Source organism: Silurus meridionalis, chromosome 18 (genome assembly GCF_014805685.1).
Source record: "Silurus meridionalis isolate SWU-2019-XX chromosome 18, ASM1480568v1, whole genome shotgun sequence".
NCBI classification, from domain to species: domain Eukaryota; kingdom Metazoa; phylum Chordata; class Actinopteri; order Siluriformes; family Siluridae; genus Silurus; species Silurus meridionalis.
The window spans coordinates 25,246,743-25,266,732 of NC_060901.1; the positions used below are offsets into that span (position 1 = coordinate 25,246,743).

At 40.6% G+C, this 19,990-nt stretch overlaps 3 protein-coding genes across 3 annotated transcripts; all 3 read right to left on the bottom strand.

The window, feature by feature from the left end:
- Window positions 1-145: 145 nt before the first annotated feature.
- Window positions 146-4,016, bottom strand: LOC124401392 (tripartite motif-containing protein 16-like). The gene is made up of 6 exons (XM_046873681.1): window positions 3,389-4,016; window positions 1,991-2,086; window positions 1,628-1,861; window positions 1,302-1,488; window positions 1,002-1,049; window positions 146-903 (listed from the first exon to the last, which is right to left on the bottom strand). The coding sequence occupies exons 1-6, from the start codon at window positions 3,977-3,979 to the stop codon at window positions 362-364; spliced, it is 1,698 nt and encodes a 565-aa protein (XP_046729637.1). The 5' UTR covers window positions 3,980-4,016; the 3' UTR covers window positions 146-361.
- Window positions 4,017-6,677: 2,661 nt separating this feature from the next.
- Window positions 6,678-11,388, bottom strand: LOC124401421 (E3 ubiquitin/ISG15 ligase TRIM25-like). Its single transcript, XM_046873727.1, has 6 exons — window positions 10,740-11,388; window positions 9,850-9,945; window positions 9,460-9,693; window positions 7,707-7,893; window positions 7,326-7,373; window positions 6,678-7,227 (listed from the first exon to the last, which is right to left on the bottom strand). Exons 1-6 carry the CDS (start codon window positions 11,322-11,324, stop codon window positions 7,097-7,099), a joined length of 1,281 nt encoding a protein of 426 aa, XP_046729683.1. The 5' UTR covers window positions 11,325-11,388; the 3' UTR covers window positions 6,678-7,096.
- A 3,317-nt stretch (window positions 11,389-14,705) lies between these two features.
- LOC124401386 (tripartite motif-containing protein 16-like) lies at window positions 14,706-18,271 on the bottom strand. Its single transcript, XM_046873677.1, has 6 exons — window positions 17,624-18,271; window positions 16,739-16,834; window positions 16,364-16,597; window positions 16,036-16,222; window positions 15,678-15,725; window positions 14,706-15,568 (listed from the first exon to the last, which is right to left on the bottom strand). The coding sequence occupies exons 1-6, from the start codon at window positions 18,212-18,214 to the stop codon at window positions 15,012-15,014; spliced, it is 1,713 nt and encodes a 570-aa protein (XP_046729633.1). The 5' UTR covers window positions 18,215-18,271; the 3' UTR covers window positions 14,706-15,011.
- Between the last annotated feature and the right edge of the window lie 1,719 nt (window positions 18,272-19,990).

The window sequence follows — 19,990 nt, forward strand, 5'->3', positions numbered from 1 at the left end:
ACAACTTCAGATTTGAGCCATTGAATGTTTATTTTACATTTTAGACTACAAGCAGATAAATCCCATCCATCCCAAGTTTTCATTTTCTTGATATATATTTTGACTTTGTTCAGGATTTATTAATTTTTATTATTGATTTGATGACAACACGAATAATATAAAAGAATCTGATAGAAGTTTACAATGCTGAGGTCATGAGATATCATGTTCTTTTACAATTTAATCGTTTCTTGACTCTGACTGTTAATTTATAACATTTGCTTTTTACTTAAAATTTCTTTTAAATAATAAAATGCTGTTTTTTGTGCAGCTGGATTGTGTGTTTAGTAAGACAGATGTTTGACCTAAAACACTGCAAAAATTATTCTGGATCACACAATCTCACAGTAGATCCAGAGAACCAGTTGATCCAAAACCCAGCGTATAGAGGCTGAGTGAATGTGGTGTGGACTCTGTGGAGGAGCTTCATCGTATCAGAGACGCTGTAGAAGGACAGAGTTCCTGCATTGTGATCCACATACACTCCTATTCTGGAGGATGATGGAATGTTGAGATCAGTTTTAATGTTATTGTGATAGAAACAGAGAGAAGAAGAAGAAGAAGAAGAAGAACACTGCAGACTCCAGGACTGATTGTTGGATCCAAACCTACATTCATTGCCCCATCCTTTTTTGCTGATGTCTTTATATGAGACTGAAATGTTCACACCCATACTCCAATCCACTTCCCAGTAACAGCGTCCACACACACTCTCTTTACACAACACCTGAATGCAGGAGTCAAATCTCTCTGGAAGATCAGAGTACGGTTGTTCTCTTTGACTGTACTTCACTGCTTTGTTAGTCTCAGAAAGAATGAGATTGCGATGTGCCGTGTTGGGATCCAGAGTCAGATCACAAAAATCTAAAATAAAAGAAACTGAATAATGTTAACATTTTGTGTGTGTGTGTGTGCGTGTTTGTGTGTGTGTGGGTGTGTGTGTGTGTGTGGGTGAAACATACATTTCAGAAATTCATCTCTGCTCTGTGGTTCTGAGAGAAAAAACTGAACTGTGGAGGCAGAAATTAAATCGTCAGATGGTAAAATTAGACGTTTATATCAAACATCAGAAACATGTGTGGATCATAAATGTGTGTAGGTCATGTGAGATTTTTGGCTCGAACACAAACACTTCAAAATTGCTTCACATCAGCAGGTGAGTGTTAAAAACTCTTAGGAATTACACCTGACCCCCTCGACATTACTCTGTCAAGTAAGGACCTCCATCATTGTGTTTCTCCTGTAGAAAAAGCTCCTCTTACCTTGTGATGGGATTTTGTTGAATTCCTCCTCATAGATTTCTTCGAGTCTCTTTTTCAGATCTGAGAAATAATTCCTCATTCCATCTGCTAAATGATGTTGATAGACAGTGATGCTAGACGTGTTAAAATCTGGTCTGATTTCTGTAGGAGATCGACGTTCAGCAGAGACACAGAGAGACTGGAAACTCTACAGAAAGAGAGACAAACAAATGAGTAAAAATAAACTTGTGGTGTCAGACAGGGACATTTCTAGTTCCCTTAATGAGAGGTGTTTTAGAGAGTGTGTGAGGAACAGCTGGTTCTGTAGATCAGACTGTGTGTGTTACCTGGAGGAAATGGATGTGATCGTGTGTGTGTGAAAGCTGCTCCAGCTCAGTGATTCTCCTCTGAAGATCAGAAATCTCCTGCTCCAGTTGCTCCAGGAGTCGTTCAGGTCGACTCAGTTCAGCCTTCTCCTGATCTCTGATCAGCTCCGTCACCTCCGAGCGCTTTTTCTCCATGGAGCTGATCATCTCAGTAAAGATCTTCTCACTGTCATCTACTGCTGTCTGTGCACTGAGCTGTTAGGACACACACACACCCACACACACACACACACACACACACACACTCTTACTGGGTCTCTAAATGACTCGATGTTCATGTTGTGTGTGTTTCTAGGAGCAGCTCCGTCTCTGCTCACTGCTCACCTTTATAATGTTCACAGCCTGTTTCAGCTCCTGCACCTTCTTCTGCTTCTCCTGGATTCTCTGCTGGAATTTCATCTGCTCCTTCTTCAGCTCAGTCTGAGGAGAAAATAATTCTGTTTAGTGCCAGCTGAATTTTTTATTCCATCACAATGACTAAAGAACTGGTAGCTCATTGTTTTTTAATGTCTGTACGGTTAGTCCATTTCAGAGTGTTACAAACTAAATATCTTTATCATGCTGAGTACAGACATCTGGCTATTTATAATAATAAAAATAAGACAATATGAAGAAAACTCAAGGGGTTGGGACTATACCGCTGTGCAGCTTGAAAAAAAACCAGCTTGTTTTTCAGTGAGGCTAATAAAAACAAAACACGTGTAATTTACTAGAGAGCATAAAGACTGCAATCTGGAGCAATGGAAGGAAATCGTGCAGTCTGATGAATCCAGTTTTTCCCTGTTCCAGAGTGATCTGGTTTTCAGAGTAAGAAGAAAGGCAGATGAAATAATGCACTCATAATTTATTGTGCCTATTGTACAAGCCAGTAGGGGGCAGTGTTAGGATTTGGCATTGTTTCAGTTGGTCAGGTCTAAGTTTAACAATGTTATATGTGAAAATGTGTAACATCTGAATTTACTGAACGACCAGGTTTTCTGTAAAGAATCAACAGATTTTTTTTCTTCCCTGATGGTTTGGCATATTCCAATTGTTATGGATGAAGTGACTACTGTTTCTGACCCTCTCCCCTCTCCCCTTCAGGACTACTTTTCGCTTCTGATTATCATCACTGTACCCTGCAACATCTTATATCTGTAATAAATGGACATTCTGTCCAACCCAGATGAGGATGGGTTCCCTCTTGAGTCTGCTTCCTCTCGAGGTTTCTTCCTTATGCATCTTGGGGAGTTTTTCCTTGCCACAGTCACCACCGGCTCGCTCATCAGGGACAAACTTACTTATAAAAAACATATTCATTTTTAATCACCACATTATCTGTGTAAAGCTGCTTTGAGACATAATGAATAAAATGATATGAGTATTGGTATGTAGTGAACGTTGCATGTGCACTGTGTGCTCTCAGTGTCCTGTAGATTTTATGGCATGGAAAGTTTTAGAATAAGGATTGCCCAACTAGTTGCACATAAAATTATATACAGTATATGGACAAACATATTGGGACACAATTGTGCAGACTTCACAGAGATCTAGAACAAAAATTTGTTTTACATGGTGTGTTGTCCTACATGCGCTGTCCCTCTAATAAACTAATTTCTAATCCTGTCCATTCTTGGCCCTCCCAACGAAAACCTTAACAACTTCAGCTCTGCTACCTCCAGCTCCGCCTTCTGTCTTAAATTCTATAACCATATTCATTTTGGAAGGTTTTCTAGTTCTCACCTGTTTCTCAGCCCTTTCTGCTGAGGCTGTGATGGTGTCATGTTCTTTATGTTTATCCATTGTACACATATAACAGATGCAGAACTGGTCAGTGCGGCAGTAGATCTCAATCAGCTTGTTATGTTCAGTGCAGATCTTCTCTTGTAGTTTTGCTGATGCTTCAGTTAATGTGTGGTTCTTAAAAGCTGGAGACACATGATGTGGTTTCAGATGAGTTTCACAGTAAGATGCCACACACACCAGACAGGACTTGACAGCTTTGTGTTTTCTCCCAATGCAAGAATCACACTCAACATCTCCAGGTCCAGCGTAACAGTGAGCAGGAGAAGCAGCTTGGACTTCAATTTTGTTCAGTTTCTCCACCACTTCAGCCAGCATGTTGTTTCTGTGTAGAACAGGTCTTGGAGTGAACGTGTGTCTGCACTGAGGACAGCTGTAGACCCCCTTCTGATCCTCCTGATCCCAGCAGTCATTAATACACACCTTACAGAAACTGTGTCCACACGGGGTAGTCACTGGATCCTTCAGGAGATCCAGACACACTGGACAGATGAACTGGTCTTGATTGACTGAAATACTGGCCTCCGCCATTTTACTGCTTGTACACACAAGTAGAAAGAGAGATCAGTTTTGTGTCTCTGAAAGGAGGACGAGTTACTTCCTGGTTCTATGTGTGTTAGTGAGAGACGTAGAAAAAGCAGACAAACAGGTAGGTTATGAAAACTTACCTGTTAACCATTTCATCAACTTTCAGTTCATAAATATAAACCATGCAGCCAGACTTACTGCCATTTATTTATTTTTTTGTTTACCAAAAACACAAATGAAACATTTACTCATATTGAGGTCTTTATAAAAAAATGCTTTACTCCCGTCAGCTTTATTCCTGACTGTTACAAAGCACTTGCACTGGAGACTCCTTTCATTAATATAAAAGAAAGATCACCATATCAGTAGCCACTTTTACATTTTTCTCATTCCGATTAAAATCATTCCGATTAAAAGATTCGGTGGACTGTAAACGTTATCTTATCTGATATTGTGTTTACATGTACCAGTGCTTTCAATCGGAATGATTTTGTGGCATGCACACATTAGACTATGTCCTGTCCAGTCAACATGTGTTGCTCTTAATCAAGCAACAGCATGAATTTGTAGGCATACTACTGCTGGAAGGTATAAGGAAAATATGGATGCAGAAATCTGAGCTTTTTAGAGGCTGTGCATCTCTCTCTCACTTTGGGAATGGTTCCCTGTTGTCTACGTTCTTAATCATGTGTGTAATCTGGCCAATGGAGAGACCTTTATAGGAACTGTAGCAGACAAACAGCTGCTCCAACTTCCTCCACAGTTCTGTCCTGTGGAGGTATGTGTCCTGTGTTACAGATGCGGGCTCGGCCACGTCTGTACCATGGCGTCCAGCCCCCAGGGTGTTTGGGTGAGTGAGGGAAAACCAGAGGGGACAGTGCGATGTCTCTTGAGTCGCAAACAAATCCACTTGTTCTCTGTAAAACCTCTGCCATATCTGTTCCACCACCTCGGGGTGGTGCACACTCGACCCTTGCCTTAAGAGGGACCAGCACATGGTGATCTCTCAGGTCTGGGAAAAAGTGCTTCAGAGCCAGAAACATGGCCAGGCAGTTTATGTGCCAAGTGAAATGGGGCCCGCTCCACCAACCTTGGGCAGAGCGGCCACTCATGACCGCTTCCCACCCTGTGAGGGAAGCATCCGTCGTTAGCAGTATGCATCGACAAGGAGCTCCCAGGACGAGGTGTTGAGACAGGAATGCTGGTTCTTTCCACACATCTACGGCTCGAAGAGTTTACCACGAGACCTTGCTGGTGCGGAGTGGGTTGACTTTGGGGGCAACCCTCTGTCTCTGCACCAGCATATAGAGGCTGAGTGAATTTGGTTTGGACTCTGTGGAGGAGCTTCATAGTGTCTGAGACACTGTAAAGCGACAGAGTTCCTGCACTGTGATCCACATACACTCCTATTCTGGATGGTGATGGAGCTCCGAGGTCAGTCTTAATGTTGTTGTGATAGAAACAGAGGGAATAAGACGAACACTGCAGACTCCAGGACTGATTATTAAGTCCAAAGCCACAACCATAACCCCATCCTGTTCCACTCCACCTCCCAGTAACAATGACCACACACACTGCTTATTCAACACCTGAGGTCAGGAGTCAAATTGCTCTGGATGTTTAGAGTATGGCTGCTCTTTTACACTATATCCCACCGCTCTGTTCTTCTCAGACGGATTGAGGTTACAATGTGCTGTAATGGGATCCAGAGTCAGATAACAGAAATCTGAAATAAAAGAGAAGTTAAATGTGAACATTGTGTGTGTGTGTGTGTGTGTGTGTGTGTGTGTGAGAGAGAGAGAGAGAGAGAGAGAGAGAGAGAGAGAGAGAGAGAGAGAAAGAGAGAGAGAGAGAGAGAGAGAGAGAGAGAGAGAGAGAGAGAGAGAGAGAGAGAGAGAGAGAGAGAGAGAGAAACATTTCAGAAACTCATCTCTACTTTGTGGTTCTGTGAGAAAAGACTTATCTGTGGAGGCAGAAATAAAATGTTCAGATGGTACAACAAAGAAAGTCAGAGATTTAGATTGTGGCATGACTAATAAAGTTCACCCAGCCTGCATTTGGCTGAAACTAACAATTATTTTGATAATCCGTTAATCGGACTTTTATTTTATTTTTTTCGAATTAATCAATTATTCGAATTAAAAAAAGAAAGAAAAAAAATATATATATTCTTATTTTTAAATGAGATGTTTTGCTTATTATAACTATATAAAACCTCGATTCAGGGTATTTATGTATAAAAGTGTACTAAAAAAAGTAAACATTTTAATTATCTGTAATTTAGACATTTTACATTTCATAGTGGCTGCTTGTTGAGGAGTGAATGTGGGATTTCTCAACAAATGCTGGGTTTCTTTCCATGCTTTAAAAAAATGTATTTAAAATAGAATACAACATTGTTTTTACAAAAGAAAAGCTTCAGAATGTTGGAAAGCGCGCCCTCTGGTGGTGTCTAAAATGTTACAGCGTTTGTAGACACAATAGAAGCGAATTTATTTAATTATTTTATTCAGTTTCGACAGGAGACAATGATAAACATAAGAGAAAATAAAAAAAAAAAAAAAAAAAATATATATATATATATATATATATATATATATATATATATATATATATATATATATATATATATATATATATATATATATATATATATACAATCTATATGAAATGATAAACAGGAGATTTAAAAATAAACAGATAGACACAATCACAGACAGGGGAGATAAATTACAAGAGAGAGACAAATATTTATTTAAATATATATTTAATATATATTTATATATAAATGACAATGGTTTCAAATGATTTCTACGTGATTTAAATCTTATTAATTACACACAAATATAATTAATTCTGTGTGAGCTGTTACTAAAGAAACAATAATGTGAGCCTTGAGCTACTCTCAAATGTGCTGTTGCAGAACATTTATCAGAATCATGAAGTCAGTAAGTCATGTATAAACACAGAACAATACACACTTTATTCTTGATCACACAAACACAGATAATGCAGAACTTAAAAAAGTGTTTTGTACAAAGGGAAGTCCAAACCCAGCGTATAGAGGCTGAGTGAATGTGGTGTGGATTTAGTGGAGGAGCTTCATGGTGTCAGAGACGCTCAGTAGTTGAATCTCACTGGATGATCAGGGTAGTGCTGTAATCCCTCTATGTCTTTCATTGTTTTGTTGTTCTTAGAGAGAATGGGGTTATAATGCACTGTGTTAGGATCCAGAGTCAGATAAGGGAAAGCTGAAATAAAAGAGAAAATGCTGTGAACACTGTGTGTGTGTGTGTGTGTGTGTGTGTGTGTGTGTGTGTGTGTGTGTGTGTGTGTGTCTAAAACATACATTTCAGGAACTCATCTCTGTTCTGTGGCTCTGAAAGAGAACATTGAACTGTGGAGGCATAAATACAATTATCAGATGGTAAAACACATAAAAACAGAAATTTATATCAATGATCAGAAACGTGTGTATATCATAAATCTGTGTAGGTCACAAACGTGTGTAGACCACGTGTCAGACTTCCGTCTTGAAGCACCAGAGAGAGAGAGTTTCTCAGCTTGAACCCAAACTCATTTACATCAGCAGTTCATCATCAAAATTGTGCAGAGTTTTGATGCTCAGGAATGCAGGAATGAAGACTGAACCCGTGACATCACTCATATAAAAAATAGCAAATAAGGACATCCATCATTGTGTTTCTCCATCATGAACAACTTCTCTTACCCTGTAAAGGGATTTTGTTGAATATCTCCTCACAGATTTCCTCGAGTCCCTTCTTCAGATCTGAGACAGAATTCCTCATTCCATCTAATAAGCGATTTTGAAAGACAGTGATGCTGGATTTGTCAAAAGTTGGTAGGTCCAATGGAAGAGACCAATATTCATCAGAAACACAGAGAGACTGGACACGCTACAGAAAGAGAGAGGAATTACTTATTTTAGAGTAAAGACACTCTTTATGATGTCAGACAGGAATTTTTTTGAGAAGTGTTTTAGAGACTCTGTGAGGAACATCTCTAGGTTACATATGTAACCCTGGTTCCCTGGGGAAATGAGATGCTGCGTCAACAATACTTTGGGAATGCTTCCACGTTGTCCACGCTCTGAATCACGTGTGCAATGTCTCCAAAGAAGAGGTGCGACGTCATCGGCGGGGTGACGTCACGACCAAGAAGCCATAAAACGTGCATGCAGTGGAAAACTGTAAAACTTTACCCATATTTGCTTCACCACCTTGAGAGGATGTCTGCTCCACCCCGTGAGGGAAGCATCCGTTGTTAGCATTACGCGAGGACATGGCGCTCCCAGCATGGGGCCTTGAGACAGAAACGCAGGTTTTTTAAACACGTCTAAGGCTCGAAGGGCACGGCATGAGACCTTGATTGTGTGGGTTGGGTTGCCCTTTCTCTGAGAACCCTCTGTCTTTAAGCAACCACTGGAGGGGTGTCATGTGCAGGAGGCCAAGTGGAATCACATTAGATGCTGCTGCCATCAACCCCAGTAGTCTCTGGAATTGCTTCAAAGTGAGTGACTGGCCTTGTCTCTCTTGACTGCCATGAGAATTGACATGATCCAAGTGGAAGACAGTTGTGCCCGCAAAATGGTCGAATCCCACATTATGCCTAAGAAGGTGGTTTTTTTGTACTGGAGAAAGCACACTCTAAAAAGTAAACCTCAGGAACTCTCTTTGAGATTAAAGGATATGGATATATGGAAGTAAGCGTCCTTTATATTCATAGTGACAAACCAGTCCTTAGACCTGATTTGAGACGAGACCTGCTTAAAGGTAAGCATCCTGAACCTGACCCTCATTAGCGAGGTTCAAGGAGGGCAGATCTAGAATAGGACACAACCCCCATCCATTTTGGAAACCACAAAGTATTAGCTGTATTTCTGTCTAAAGGAGGGACCACCTTGATACCCTACTTCCTTAAAAGAGTAAGTTCCTCTTGTTTCAAGACCAGAGCTTGCTCAGGTCCCACTAGAGTGCAATGGCCCAAACTGAATCGAGTAGCTCTTTTCTACAGTGCACAGGACCCACTGAGACACGTCTGGCAGGCATTTCCAGTTTTTTAAGGGAACCAGTCTCTCGAGACTGGTCTCGGGTCGACCCAGAGCGGCTGGAGCAATGCTCTGCAGCCGTTGGGGCCTCCTGAGAGGCGGCGGGCTGAGGTGGGACGGGCACCATATAGAAAACTCCACCCCCAGCTAAGACCCCTCAACTGTCAGGGTCTCTGAGCCAGGAAATCTGAGTGGCCTCCTCAGAGGAAGAGAGGCCTCTATTGGGCAAGAAACCGTGTGCTTTCGAACTTGAAGAGAGACCACTGGACCCGGCATGTGAGGCAGGAGAAATTGATAAGCCCTTTGGACAGATTCAGAGTGTGCACAACATGGAAGCATTTCCAAAGCATTGTTGACGCAGTTTGAGTTCCTGAAAGTGAACAGCTGGTTCTGTAGATCAGACAATGAATGTTACCTGTAGGAAATGGATGTGATCATTTGTGTGTGAAAGCTGTTCTAGCTCAGTGACTTTCTTCTGAAGATCAGCAATCTCCTGTTCCAGTTGCTCCAAGAGATTTGCAGGTCGACTCAGTTCAGCCTTCTCCTGATCTATGATCAGCTTCCTCACCTCAGAGCGCTTTTTCTCCATAGAGCTGATCATCTCAGTAAAGATCTTCTCACTGTCCTCCAGTACTCTCTGTGCACTGAGCTGTTAGGACACACACACACACACACACACACACACACACACACACACACACAACCTATAAAGCTCATTTATCATTCCCTGTCTTTGCCTGGGACTCTAAATGACCCCATGTTGAGTGTGTCTCTAGGAGCATCTCAGTCTCTGCTCACTGCTCACCTTTATAATGTTCAAAGCCTGTGTCAGCTCCTGCACCTTCTTCTGTCTGTCCTGGATTTTCCGCTGGGATTTCATCTGCTCCTCCTTCAGCTTACTCTGAGGATGATTTATGAGGTAGTCATGAATCATAAATATTGATTTAAATTAATTTGTGTGTCCTAGAGCTGTGTTTGCTATACTATGTGTGTGTGTCTGGATGTTACACTGAGCTCAGTTTATTAGTTGATAATGATATTATAAAATGAAATAAATATTATATAGTGATATTTGCAGTTGTTTTCAACCTGTCAGTGTTTTGCAGATTTGATACCATGGGGTTTTATTATAATGGCTGGAAAAGAAGGATTTTCTCTGGTTTAAGTCAAGATAGCTCGCAGATGGAAGATTAAATAGCTAACTATATAAGGATCTTGCGTCCTGCTTTTGGGTCCTAAAAGTATGCACTCTGACAGCTTGATCCGTCCTTGCCTCTGCCTGTACCTGACAACCAAACCATGAATGAACCCGAGATGTGGATTAACTTTGTCAGCCACCAGAGATTCTTGGAGGTAGTTCCATTGAGTACTGGTGCATTGATGAGAGGTGTGGCTAAAGAGTGAAAACTTTACATGTAAAAAAACTGGATGATGGTCTGACATCTTGAGTGCCTGCCAAAGTCTAAGGTCCAGAGGAGCTCAAGATCAACTTCAGCTCCACCTTTTAGTCTCCTCAATTATCCTTCTCATGTTAAGAATTATTTGTTTAAGTACTGGTTCTGTTTCAGTGTTCAGTCAAAGACACAATTTGACTTTTTTGAGGGGGTTATTTTGCTTTTTTCTGTAAAGGCCTCTCTGTCTATCATTGTAAATGTATCAACATAAATTCATTCTAAAGATATTTTATGTTCTCACCTGTTTCTCAGCTCGTTCTCCTGAGACTGTGACGGTGTCGTGTCCTTTATGTTTATCCATCGTACACAAATAACAGATGCAGGTTTGATCAGTTCTGCAGTAGATCTCAATCAGCTTGTTATGTTCAGTGCAGATCTTCTCTTGTAGTTTTGTTGAGGCTTCAATTAATGTGTGGTTTTTAAAAGCAGGAGACACATAATGAGGTCTCAGATGAGTTTCACAGTAAGACGCCACACACACCAAACAGGACTTGATGGCATTGTGTTTTTTCTCGGTGCAGAAATCACACTCCACATCTCCAAGTCCAGCGTAATGATGAGCAGGAGAAGGAGCTTGGATTCCAGACTTTTTCAGTTTCTCCACCACTTCAGCCAGCATGTTGTTTCTGCGTAGAACAGGCCTTGGATTGAAAGTGTCTCTGCACTGAGGACAGCTGAAGACACCCTTATAATCCTCCTGATCCCAGCAGCTATTAATACACACCTTACAGAAACTGTGACCACATGGGATAGCCACAGGATCTTTCAGGAGATCCAGACACACTGTACAGATGAACTGGTTCTGATCTACTAAAATTCTGGCCATTTTCCCCACATTCACAGAGAGAGAATGAAAGAGATAGAAAAAGACATAAAGAGACGCAGAGAGAGTCTTTATTGTATTTCGTTTGTGGACGAATGGACTTTGAGCGTCTGTGTTTATAGTGTGAAAGCAAGAAAGGGCGGGGCTTAAAATAAGGAAGATGATCAACTCGATGACTCAGTACAATGTGCTGTAATTTTTTGGGACAAAATAAGTTTTTGTCAAAAGTCAGGTCATGAAAAACTGACCAGTCTTCCTCTCTGACTCTGATCATATCATTCTTTACACACACTTCCTCATTCTTCTTACATTCATTACATGGACAGAGAGACTTACAATTATCTTATTTTTATAGCTGATCAGTGTCCACGTCAATGAAGTCACCTGCTTCATTGTCCATCAGGGCTGTAAGAACAGACCCCCTCTTAGTTTTGCATAAAGGATTAAATGAAACTGACTCACCACCTGCAAGAAAATTAAAACACTGGTGCTCTAGACATCTTTCCCCAGCATATCTCTAGCACTTGAAGTGAGGCTTTTGAAACACCAGGACATAGCAATGAACCTGATGGTCCAGACAAATAGGGAATTCAATGAAAGCATCAAGTAATAAATGTTTATTAAAGCAGAGCATCTCTGCCACACCTCTGGGTTCAACCCAAGAGTTTGAGTTTGTGAACAAATGTGAGTCTGTTGAATGTGTTTAAAGTGTAACTGTTTGGATGGATTCAAATTTAAAGTGTTGAATGCATTTGTTTTCACTCTGTGTTAGTCAGATCAGAAGAGCAGGTAAATATTTAACGAGCCAGCACTCATCACTTAGGCTTTATTTATAGGTTTATAGTGCCATTGTGGAAGCAGGGGCATGGCCGAGCACCATTTTGTGAATGGATGGCAGGGCTGGAGGAAACAAGGTTGAGAATCACACACCTGTTGTCAGTCTAACTTATCTGCATTCTTTTTGATTGATAAAAAGTGGAGAGAACAGGGCTTAGAGAGAGAGGTGAAGAGAGCTGTGTGCGGGTGGAATGATGAAAAAATTTGTTAATAGAGAAGATTGCTAAATAAAGCCAGGTGAACGTGTCCGTACCCTGTCTTTATTACCCTTATCCAGAAAGACCTCCACAGGTGCATGATGGTATCAGCACTCAACAAGTTTAATTAACAGTTTTCTACATTTTCTATTACCCAAGAAAATGTATTTTTTGATTGCTCAGTTTTCAGGTTTTTACACATTTAAAATACATAACTAAGAAACAAATAATTTCGAAACAGCAGAATTTAATTTGTCTTCAAGGGTAGATGGAATTCCAGCAGAGAATCGAGGAAAAGCAGAAGAAGGTACAGGATATGAAACAGGGGATCACGTGCGTAATTAGTCCAATGGAAAGCACGGCGTAACCGGCAGGGTGATGTCATGACAGGAGGCCATAAAAAGCACCTAAAAGCCATAAAAATCCATAAAAAAGCACTGCTTTACAAAAGGTTTATTGGTGAAGCAATTTTTTATTTTGTATTTTGTGTTTTGTGAATTTGTCTTGCACTGTCCTGTATTGTCTTGCACTGTCTTGTGTTGTCTTTGCACTGTTTACAACAGGTTGCACACATGCACTTTATGTGGTGAGGACACTAGTCCTTAGCCCTGTGTTTTCTGTTTTCTGTGATTGTTGTTGTATGTAGCACCAGAGTTCAGGAATACCGGGTCCTTCCGTTTGGTCTTGCCCTCTCACCCCACACCTTCACAAAGTGTGTGGATGCGGTACTGGCGAGATCGAGATGTTGTTCTTGCCCACCTGCACGAGATTCCTTCAGTGGTGACTCCGATGGTTTTCTCAGAGGGGCAGTCCTCTCTGTACGATTAAGGTCACACGGCGAGCCTTAGATGTGTGGAGAGATTCCAGGTTCCTGACTCAGGGCGCCGTGCTGGGCGTTCCTAGTCGCATACCACTTACAACAGATGCGTCCCTCATGGAGTGGGGGGTGGTTCTGAGTTGCTGCTCTGCTTAAGGTCGCTGAGGAAGGCCCCATCAAATTTGGCACATCAATTGCCTAGAGATGCTGGCCGTGCTTCAGGCTCTGAGGCATTTCCTCCCAGACCTCAGGGGGCACTAGGTTCCTGTCCATACAGACAATCATACTGTTGAATCTCCACTTCATGCTTAACAAGATGAGCTGTCAGTGGAAATGAATCCACTTTGTCTAATTCAATCCTTCTGCCTATGAGAAGTAGGAGAACACTAGAGAACCAGGAGGAAACCCACACTGAAACAATTTGGAGATCTGATTAAGATGGAAGGACGGAGGTGATTTAAGATCACAAACAGGAGATCTATCCGAAATAAACACAGATCAGCTCTTTAGAGATTTTCTAGCAATCTGGAAGAGTTCTAGAGGTACTTAGTGCTTCATGTGTGTTTTATAAGAACACAAATGGAAATGGGTGGAGTGAGTGAAGTAGAGATTTAGAATGTGGGTAAGGGCACCCTCTGGTAGTGTAGTGGTAAGATGTTACAGTATTCATATACAAGATAAAAGTAAAAGAAACCCCCAAATCTTGAAGAATTACAATTCATTTGAATAATGTTATAAAAGTATTCATTTTGTTCCCAGTGAGCAAAGGGAAACATATTACCTAAAAAATGTAGAGTTCTGTGTATGATGTTACTATAGAAACAATAGAATCATGATTTCCTGACATCGGAATCATGACTTCCTGTTTCACAGGGGTATGAATTTCAGGTAACACAAGTAGTTGTTCTGGATTTATTATTGTTTATTACTAATAAATGTGATGAATGTTTAGGAACAGTAACTCTGACAGTAGCTCATGTTTATATTTATGTTTTCATACATTATTGTTTCTATAGTAACACAACAGCTACACAACAGATTTAGATTTTTCCTTTAGATTTAATCATGTCTATGAATACTGTAACATCTTACCACTACACCACCAGAGGGTTTACATATACTCTTAGTTATAGTTTTTATAGTCCTCTTTGCACAGTATTGAATATTCAGAGTATACAGTTGGTTTACTGGTCGGCGCTATCTTGTGTTATGTGTTTTGTCCCACTCTTGTGTTGTTTGTCTGCACTGTTTGCACTCGATGCACTTAATGTAGCTTCATGTTGTGTGTTGTAGCTCTATGTTGTTTAGTGTAGCACCAGGGTTCTGGAGGAACGTTGTCTCGTTTTTACTGTGTACTGTGTACCACTGTGTATACTAGAAATGACCAAAAAAAGCCTCTTGATTTGACTTGACTTGACTTGACTTGATTGGACTCAAAGATTAGTCTCAATGTTGTTGTGACAGAGAGAAGAAGAAAAACACTGCAGACTCCAGGAATGAATGAATTTCAGGTAACACATAAGCCAGATGTTGTTTTGTTCTGGATATATTACTGTTTATTAGTTATTTAATGAGATTCTGCCTAATATGAAACAAACAGATTTACATTGTTAAGATTATGATATATCAATTTCAAATTTCCTTTTTTTTGCATTTGTTTCTTGTTTCTTGTCTGGCAATTCATTTCTAACATTTCCTTTTTAATTGTTATTAAACAAATAATCAATTTGAATTCAAAGAGGGAAATGCTTCAGTGCAGCTGGATTGTGCGCTAGTAAGACAGATGTTTGAGCAACAACATGGCGACATGCAGGAATTTCACATAGAACACTACACACTTTATTCTGGATCACACAATCTCACAGATGATGCAGAACTTAATAAAGTGTTTTGTACAAAGGGAAGTCCAAATCCGGCGTACAGAGGCTGAGTGAATGTGGTGTGGATTCTGTAGAGGAGCTTCATGGTGTCAGAGACGCTGTAGAAGGACAGAGTTCCTGCGCTGTGGTCCACATACACTCCTATTATGGATGGGGATGGAAATCCGAGATCAGTAATAATGTTGTTGTGATAGTAAATGAGAGAATGAGAAGAAGAACACTGCAGACTCCAGGAGTGATTGTTGCCTCCAAACAGACACTCACTACCCAGTCCTTTCCTGCTGATGTCTTTATATGAGACAGCTATAGACACACCCCTATCACTGCTCAACTCCACCTCCCAGTAACAGCGTCCACACACACTCTCTTTACTCAACACCTGAGGCCAGTAGTTGAATCGCTCTGGATGATCAGAGTAGTGCTGTAATCCCTGACTGTCTCTCACTGCTCTGTTGTTCTTAGAGAGAATGAGGTTATAATGTACTGTGTTGGGATCCAGAGTCAGATAAGAGAAATCTGAAATAAAGGAGGAAAACAAACACCGTGAACAATGTGTGTGTGTGTGTGTGTGTGTGTGTGTGTGTGTGTGTGTGTGTGTGTGTGTGTGTGTGTGTGTGAAACCTACATTTAAGAAACTCGTCTCTGCTCTGTGGCTCTGAAAGAGAACATTGAACTGTGGAGACAGAAATAAAACGATCAGATGGTAAAACACATAAAAACCGACATTTATATCAACCATCAAAAACACGTGTGTGGATCAGAAACATGTGTAGGTCACGTGTCAAATTCCGTCTTGAAGCACCAGAATGCAGAGTTTCTTAGCTCGAACACAAACTCATTCAAATCAGCAGTTAATCATCAAGACTCAAATCAGATGAGTGTTAAAAACTTGAAACTGTACTGAGCCCTTTAACATCACTCTGTCAGAGAGCGAGTAAAGACGTCCATCACTCTGTTTCTCCATCATGAGCAACTTCTCCTACCCTGTGGAGAGATTTTGTTGAATTTCTTCTCACAGATTTCCTCGAGTCCCTTCTTTAGATCTGAGAGAGAATTCCTCACTCCATCTGATAAGCGATGTTGAAAGACAATGCTGCTGGAGGTGTGAAAATTTGGTCTTTTAAATGAAGGAGACCGACGTCCAGCAGAAACACAGAGAGACTGGAAACTCTACAGAAAGAGAGAGGAAAGAATGATATCCGATTAAAGACACACTTGGGATATCAAACAGGGTCATTGATTGTTTCCTTAATGAGAAGTTTTTAAGAGACTTTGTGATGAACAGCTGGTAGATCAGATATTTTGTGTTACCTGGAGAAAATGGATGTGATCGTGTGTGTGTGAAAGCTGCTCCAGCTCAGTGATTCTCCTCTGAAGATCAGAAATCTCCTGCTCCAGTTGCTCCAGGAGTCGTTCAGGTCGACTCAGTTCAGCCTTCTCCTGATCTCTGATCAGCTCCGTCACCTCCGAGCGCTTTTTCTCCATGGAGCTGATCATCTCAGTAAAGATCTTCTCACTGTCATCTACTGCTGTCTGTGCACTGAGCTGTTAGGACACACACACACACACACACACACACACACACACACACACACACACACACACACTTTTACTGGGACTCTAAGAGACTCGATGTCCATGTTGTGTGTGTTTCTAGGAGCAGCTCCGTCTCTGCTCACTGCTCACCTTTATAATGTTCACAGCCTGTTTCAGCTCCTGCACCTTCTTCTGCTTCTCCTGGATTCTCTGCTGGGATTTCTTCTGCTCCTTCTTTAACTCAGTCTGAGGATGAATTATGTGGTAGTTGTTTAAATATTGATTACAATGAATTGATGCGTTATAGAGCTGTATTTGCTATCCTGTGTGTGTGTGTCTGGATGTTACAGTGAGCTGGGTTTATTAGTTGATTATGAGAACATAAAATTATAAAGATGCAGTATAGTGAAATTTGCAGTTGTTTTCAGTCTGTCAGGGGTTGGGGGTTTGCATTGCTCTGTCTCCCACCTCTCTGTTATTTCGGACTCTGATTTTGCACTACTGATTTGGAACTGTGCTTTTTTATGTTTGATTCCTTCATTCCTTTCATCATTTCTTCTGTCCGCATCCTGCATTTGGGTCCTAACAGTATGCACTCTGACAGCTTAATCCGTCCTTGCCTCTGCCCGTACTTGACAACCAAACCATGAATGAACCCGAGATGTGGATTAACTTTGTCAGCCACCAGAGATTCTTGGAGGTAGTTACATTGAGTACGGGTGCATTGATGAGAGGTGTGGCTAAAGAGTGAAAACTTTACCTGTAAAAAAACTGTATAATGTGACATCTTGAGTGCCTGCCAAAGTCTGAAGTCCAGAGCAGCTCAATATCAACTACAACTCCACTGTTTAGTCTCATTAATAATCTTTCTCTTGTTGAGAATTCTTTGTTTAAGTACTGGTTCTGTTTCAGTCGTCAGTCAAAACCACACTTTTTTGTGGTTATTTTGCTTTTCCATAAAGGCCTTACTGTCTTTCATTCTAAATTAAAAATGAATTAACATGAATTCATTCTAAATATATTTTATGTTCTCACCTGTTTCTCAGCTCGTTCTCCTGAGACTGTGACGGTGTCGTGTCCTTTATGTTTGTCCATCGTACACAAATAACAGATGCAGGTTTGATCAGTTCTGCAGTAGATCTCAATCAGCTTGTTATGTTCAGTGCAGATCTTCTCTTGTAGTTTTGTTGAGGCTTCAATTAATGTGTGGTTTTTAAAAGCAGGAGACACATAATGAGGTCTCAGATGAGTTTCACAGTAAGACGCCACACACACCAGACAGGACATGATGGCATTGTGTTTTTTCTCGGTGCAGAAATCACACTCCACATCTCCAAGTCCAGCGTAATGATAAGCAGGAGAAGGAGCTTGGACTTCAGTCTTCTTCAGTTTCTCCACCACTTCAGCCAGCATGTTGTTTCTGCGTAAAACAGGCCTTGGAGTGAACGTGTCTCTGCACTGAGGACAGCTGTAGACACCCTTCTGATCCTCCTGATCAAAGCAGCCGTTAATACACACCTTACAGAAACTGTGACCACACGGGATAGCCACCGGATCTTTCAGGAGATCCAGACACACTGGACAAATGAACTGATCCTGATCTAATGAAATACTGGCCTCTGCCATTTTCCAGAGAGAGAATTCACAGAGAGAGAAAAAGACATAAAGAGACGCAGATAGATTTTAGATAGATCTTTATCTGATTTCAGTTGTGTTTTATCTGATTAACCTTTGAACATCTGTGTTTATGGTGTGAAATCAAGAATGGGTGTGGCTTGAAACAAGGAATATGATAGTTCTATTAGTTTTGCATGAAGGATGAAATGAAACTGACACACCACCTGCAAGTATTTCCTGAAGTACTCAAAGGGGAAACACTGGTGCTCCTGACATCTTTCCCCAGCTTATCTCTAGCACTTGGAGTGAGACTTCTGAAACTCCAGGACATGGTTATAAACCTGATGGTTCAGACAAATGGGGAATTCAATAAAAGCATCAAAGGTTAAATGTTCTTTAAAGCAGAGCACCTCTGCCACAACTCTGGGTTCAACACAAGAGTTTGAGTTTGTTAACAAATGTCGGTTGAATGTGTTTAAACAGTAACTGTTTGGATGGATTGGAATCTGTAGTGTTCTGAAGCTACGATTTGATTATATGGAATACGTCTGAGTAAAATGTTTTTGGTTAAATGAGTGAAATTTAAAAAAAGCATGGGTGCAGGCAGATTTGTTATGAAGAACAAGCTAAAAATATTAAAAGGAAAAAAAATATTTGTTTAAATAAAAAACTTTTTTTACATGAGTTTTTTGTAATTTCTTTCAAACAGTTACAAGATACAAGTGAAATTAATGGTTGTTTGTTCTCTTTTATTTTTTATTATTAGGAAACATGACATTTATAATTCCTTTTTAATAATTTCAGTTAACTAATGAGGATTCTGGTCTGCCCTTCTCTCCTTTTTCTTTATATCAGTGTCATCACTTATCTGCCCCACCAGATGTCGCCAAAGTGTTCCAGAGATCCTGATTAGTTTTTCTTGATATCACTGTTAAGAGTAAGTCTTGCTCCTCCTTCTTTTCTCTTTAATTTGCTCTTTTACCGGCTTAGGCTTCTGTCCCAGCAGCCATCTCCCTGTTCCTCATGTATGGGGGCCCCGGCTCCCTCCAAGCAGAATACAGAATTCCCACAACGTGTTGGAGAATGCCATCCAATCCCGCACCCTGGCGGCTGGGAGCAGCTGAATGAGGAAGCCCTTAAAGTTTGCTTCTGTTGGAGCTCTGAGCCTGTCTCCAAGTGGACACATTTACAGGATGTCTCACAAATATTTAAAATGTTTAGGCTTCATGTCAATTCCATTAAAATCCCAAATAATCAGCACATTAGTTTACTTAACCAATCTTGCTATAAATGATCTTTAAAATGTTTAATATTGACAGTTGAATGAAAGAAAGGAGCAAACTTGTTTTAATTGCTGTCAGTCAGCACGTTCCACAGAGCTCTCAAAAGGCACCTCTCCACCTTCAATGGCGCACCCCAGCAGTTGGAGGAAAGTGCACCCCAGGTGAAATTTACCCCATTTTTGTATTTTCCGCGCTTCATGAATCTCACATATTTTATATCAAGTTCCTCCTTGATATTTTGCATGCTTATTCAAACTTTCATTAATTTGTATTTTTCCAGTTTATACCTCCTTTTCCTATAAGGTTCATTTCCCTCTATTTTATCTTAATCTACACAATTCCCTCTCATTTCTTAGGTCCTGTTTGCCTTTTCTTCAGAACTTCACCTGCTTAGCCTGTTCATCTGACACTAAAACTATCATTTCATAATTATTTTAGGACCATTTAAATAAAGTGCTTTAATAAACCCCTAGTTTCAAAGTCGGCTTATTATCTCTGAATA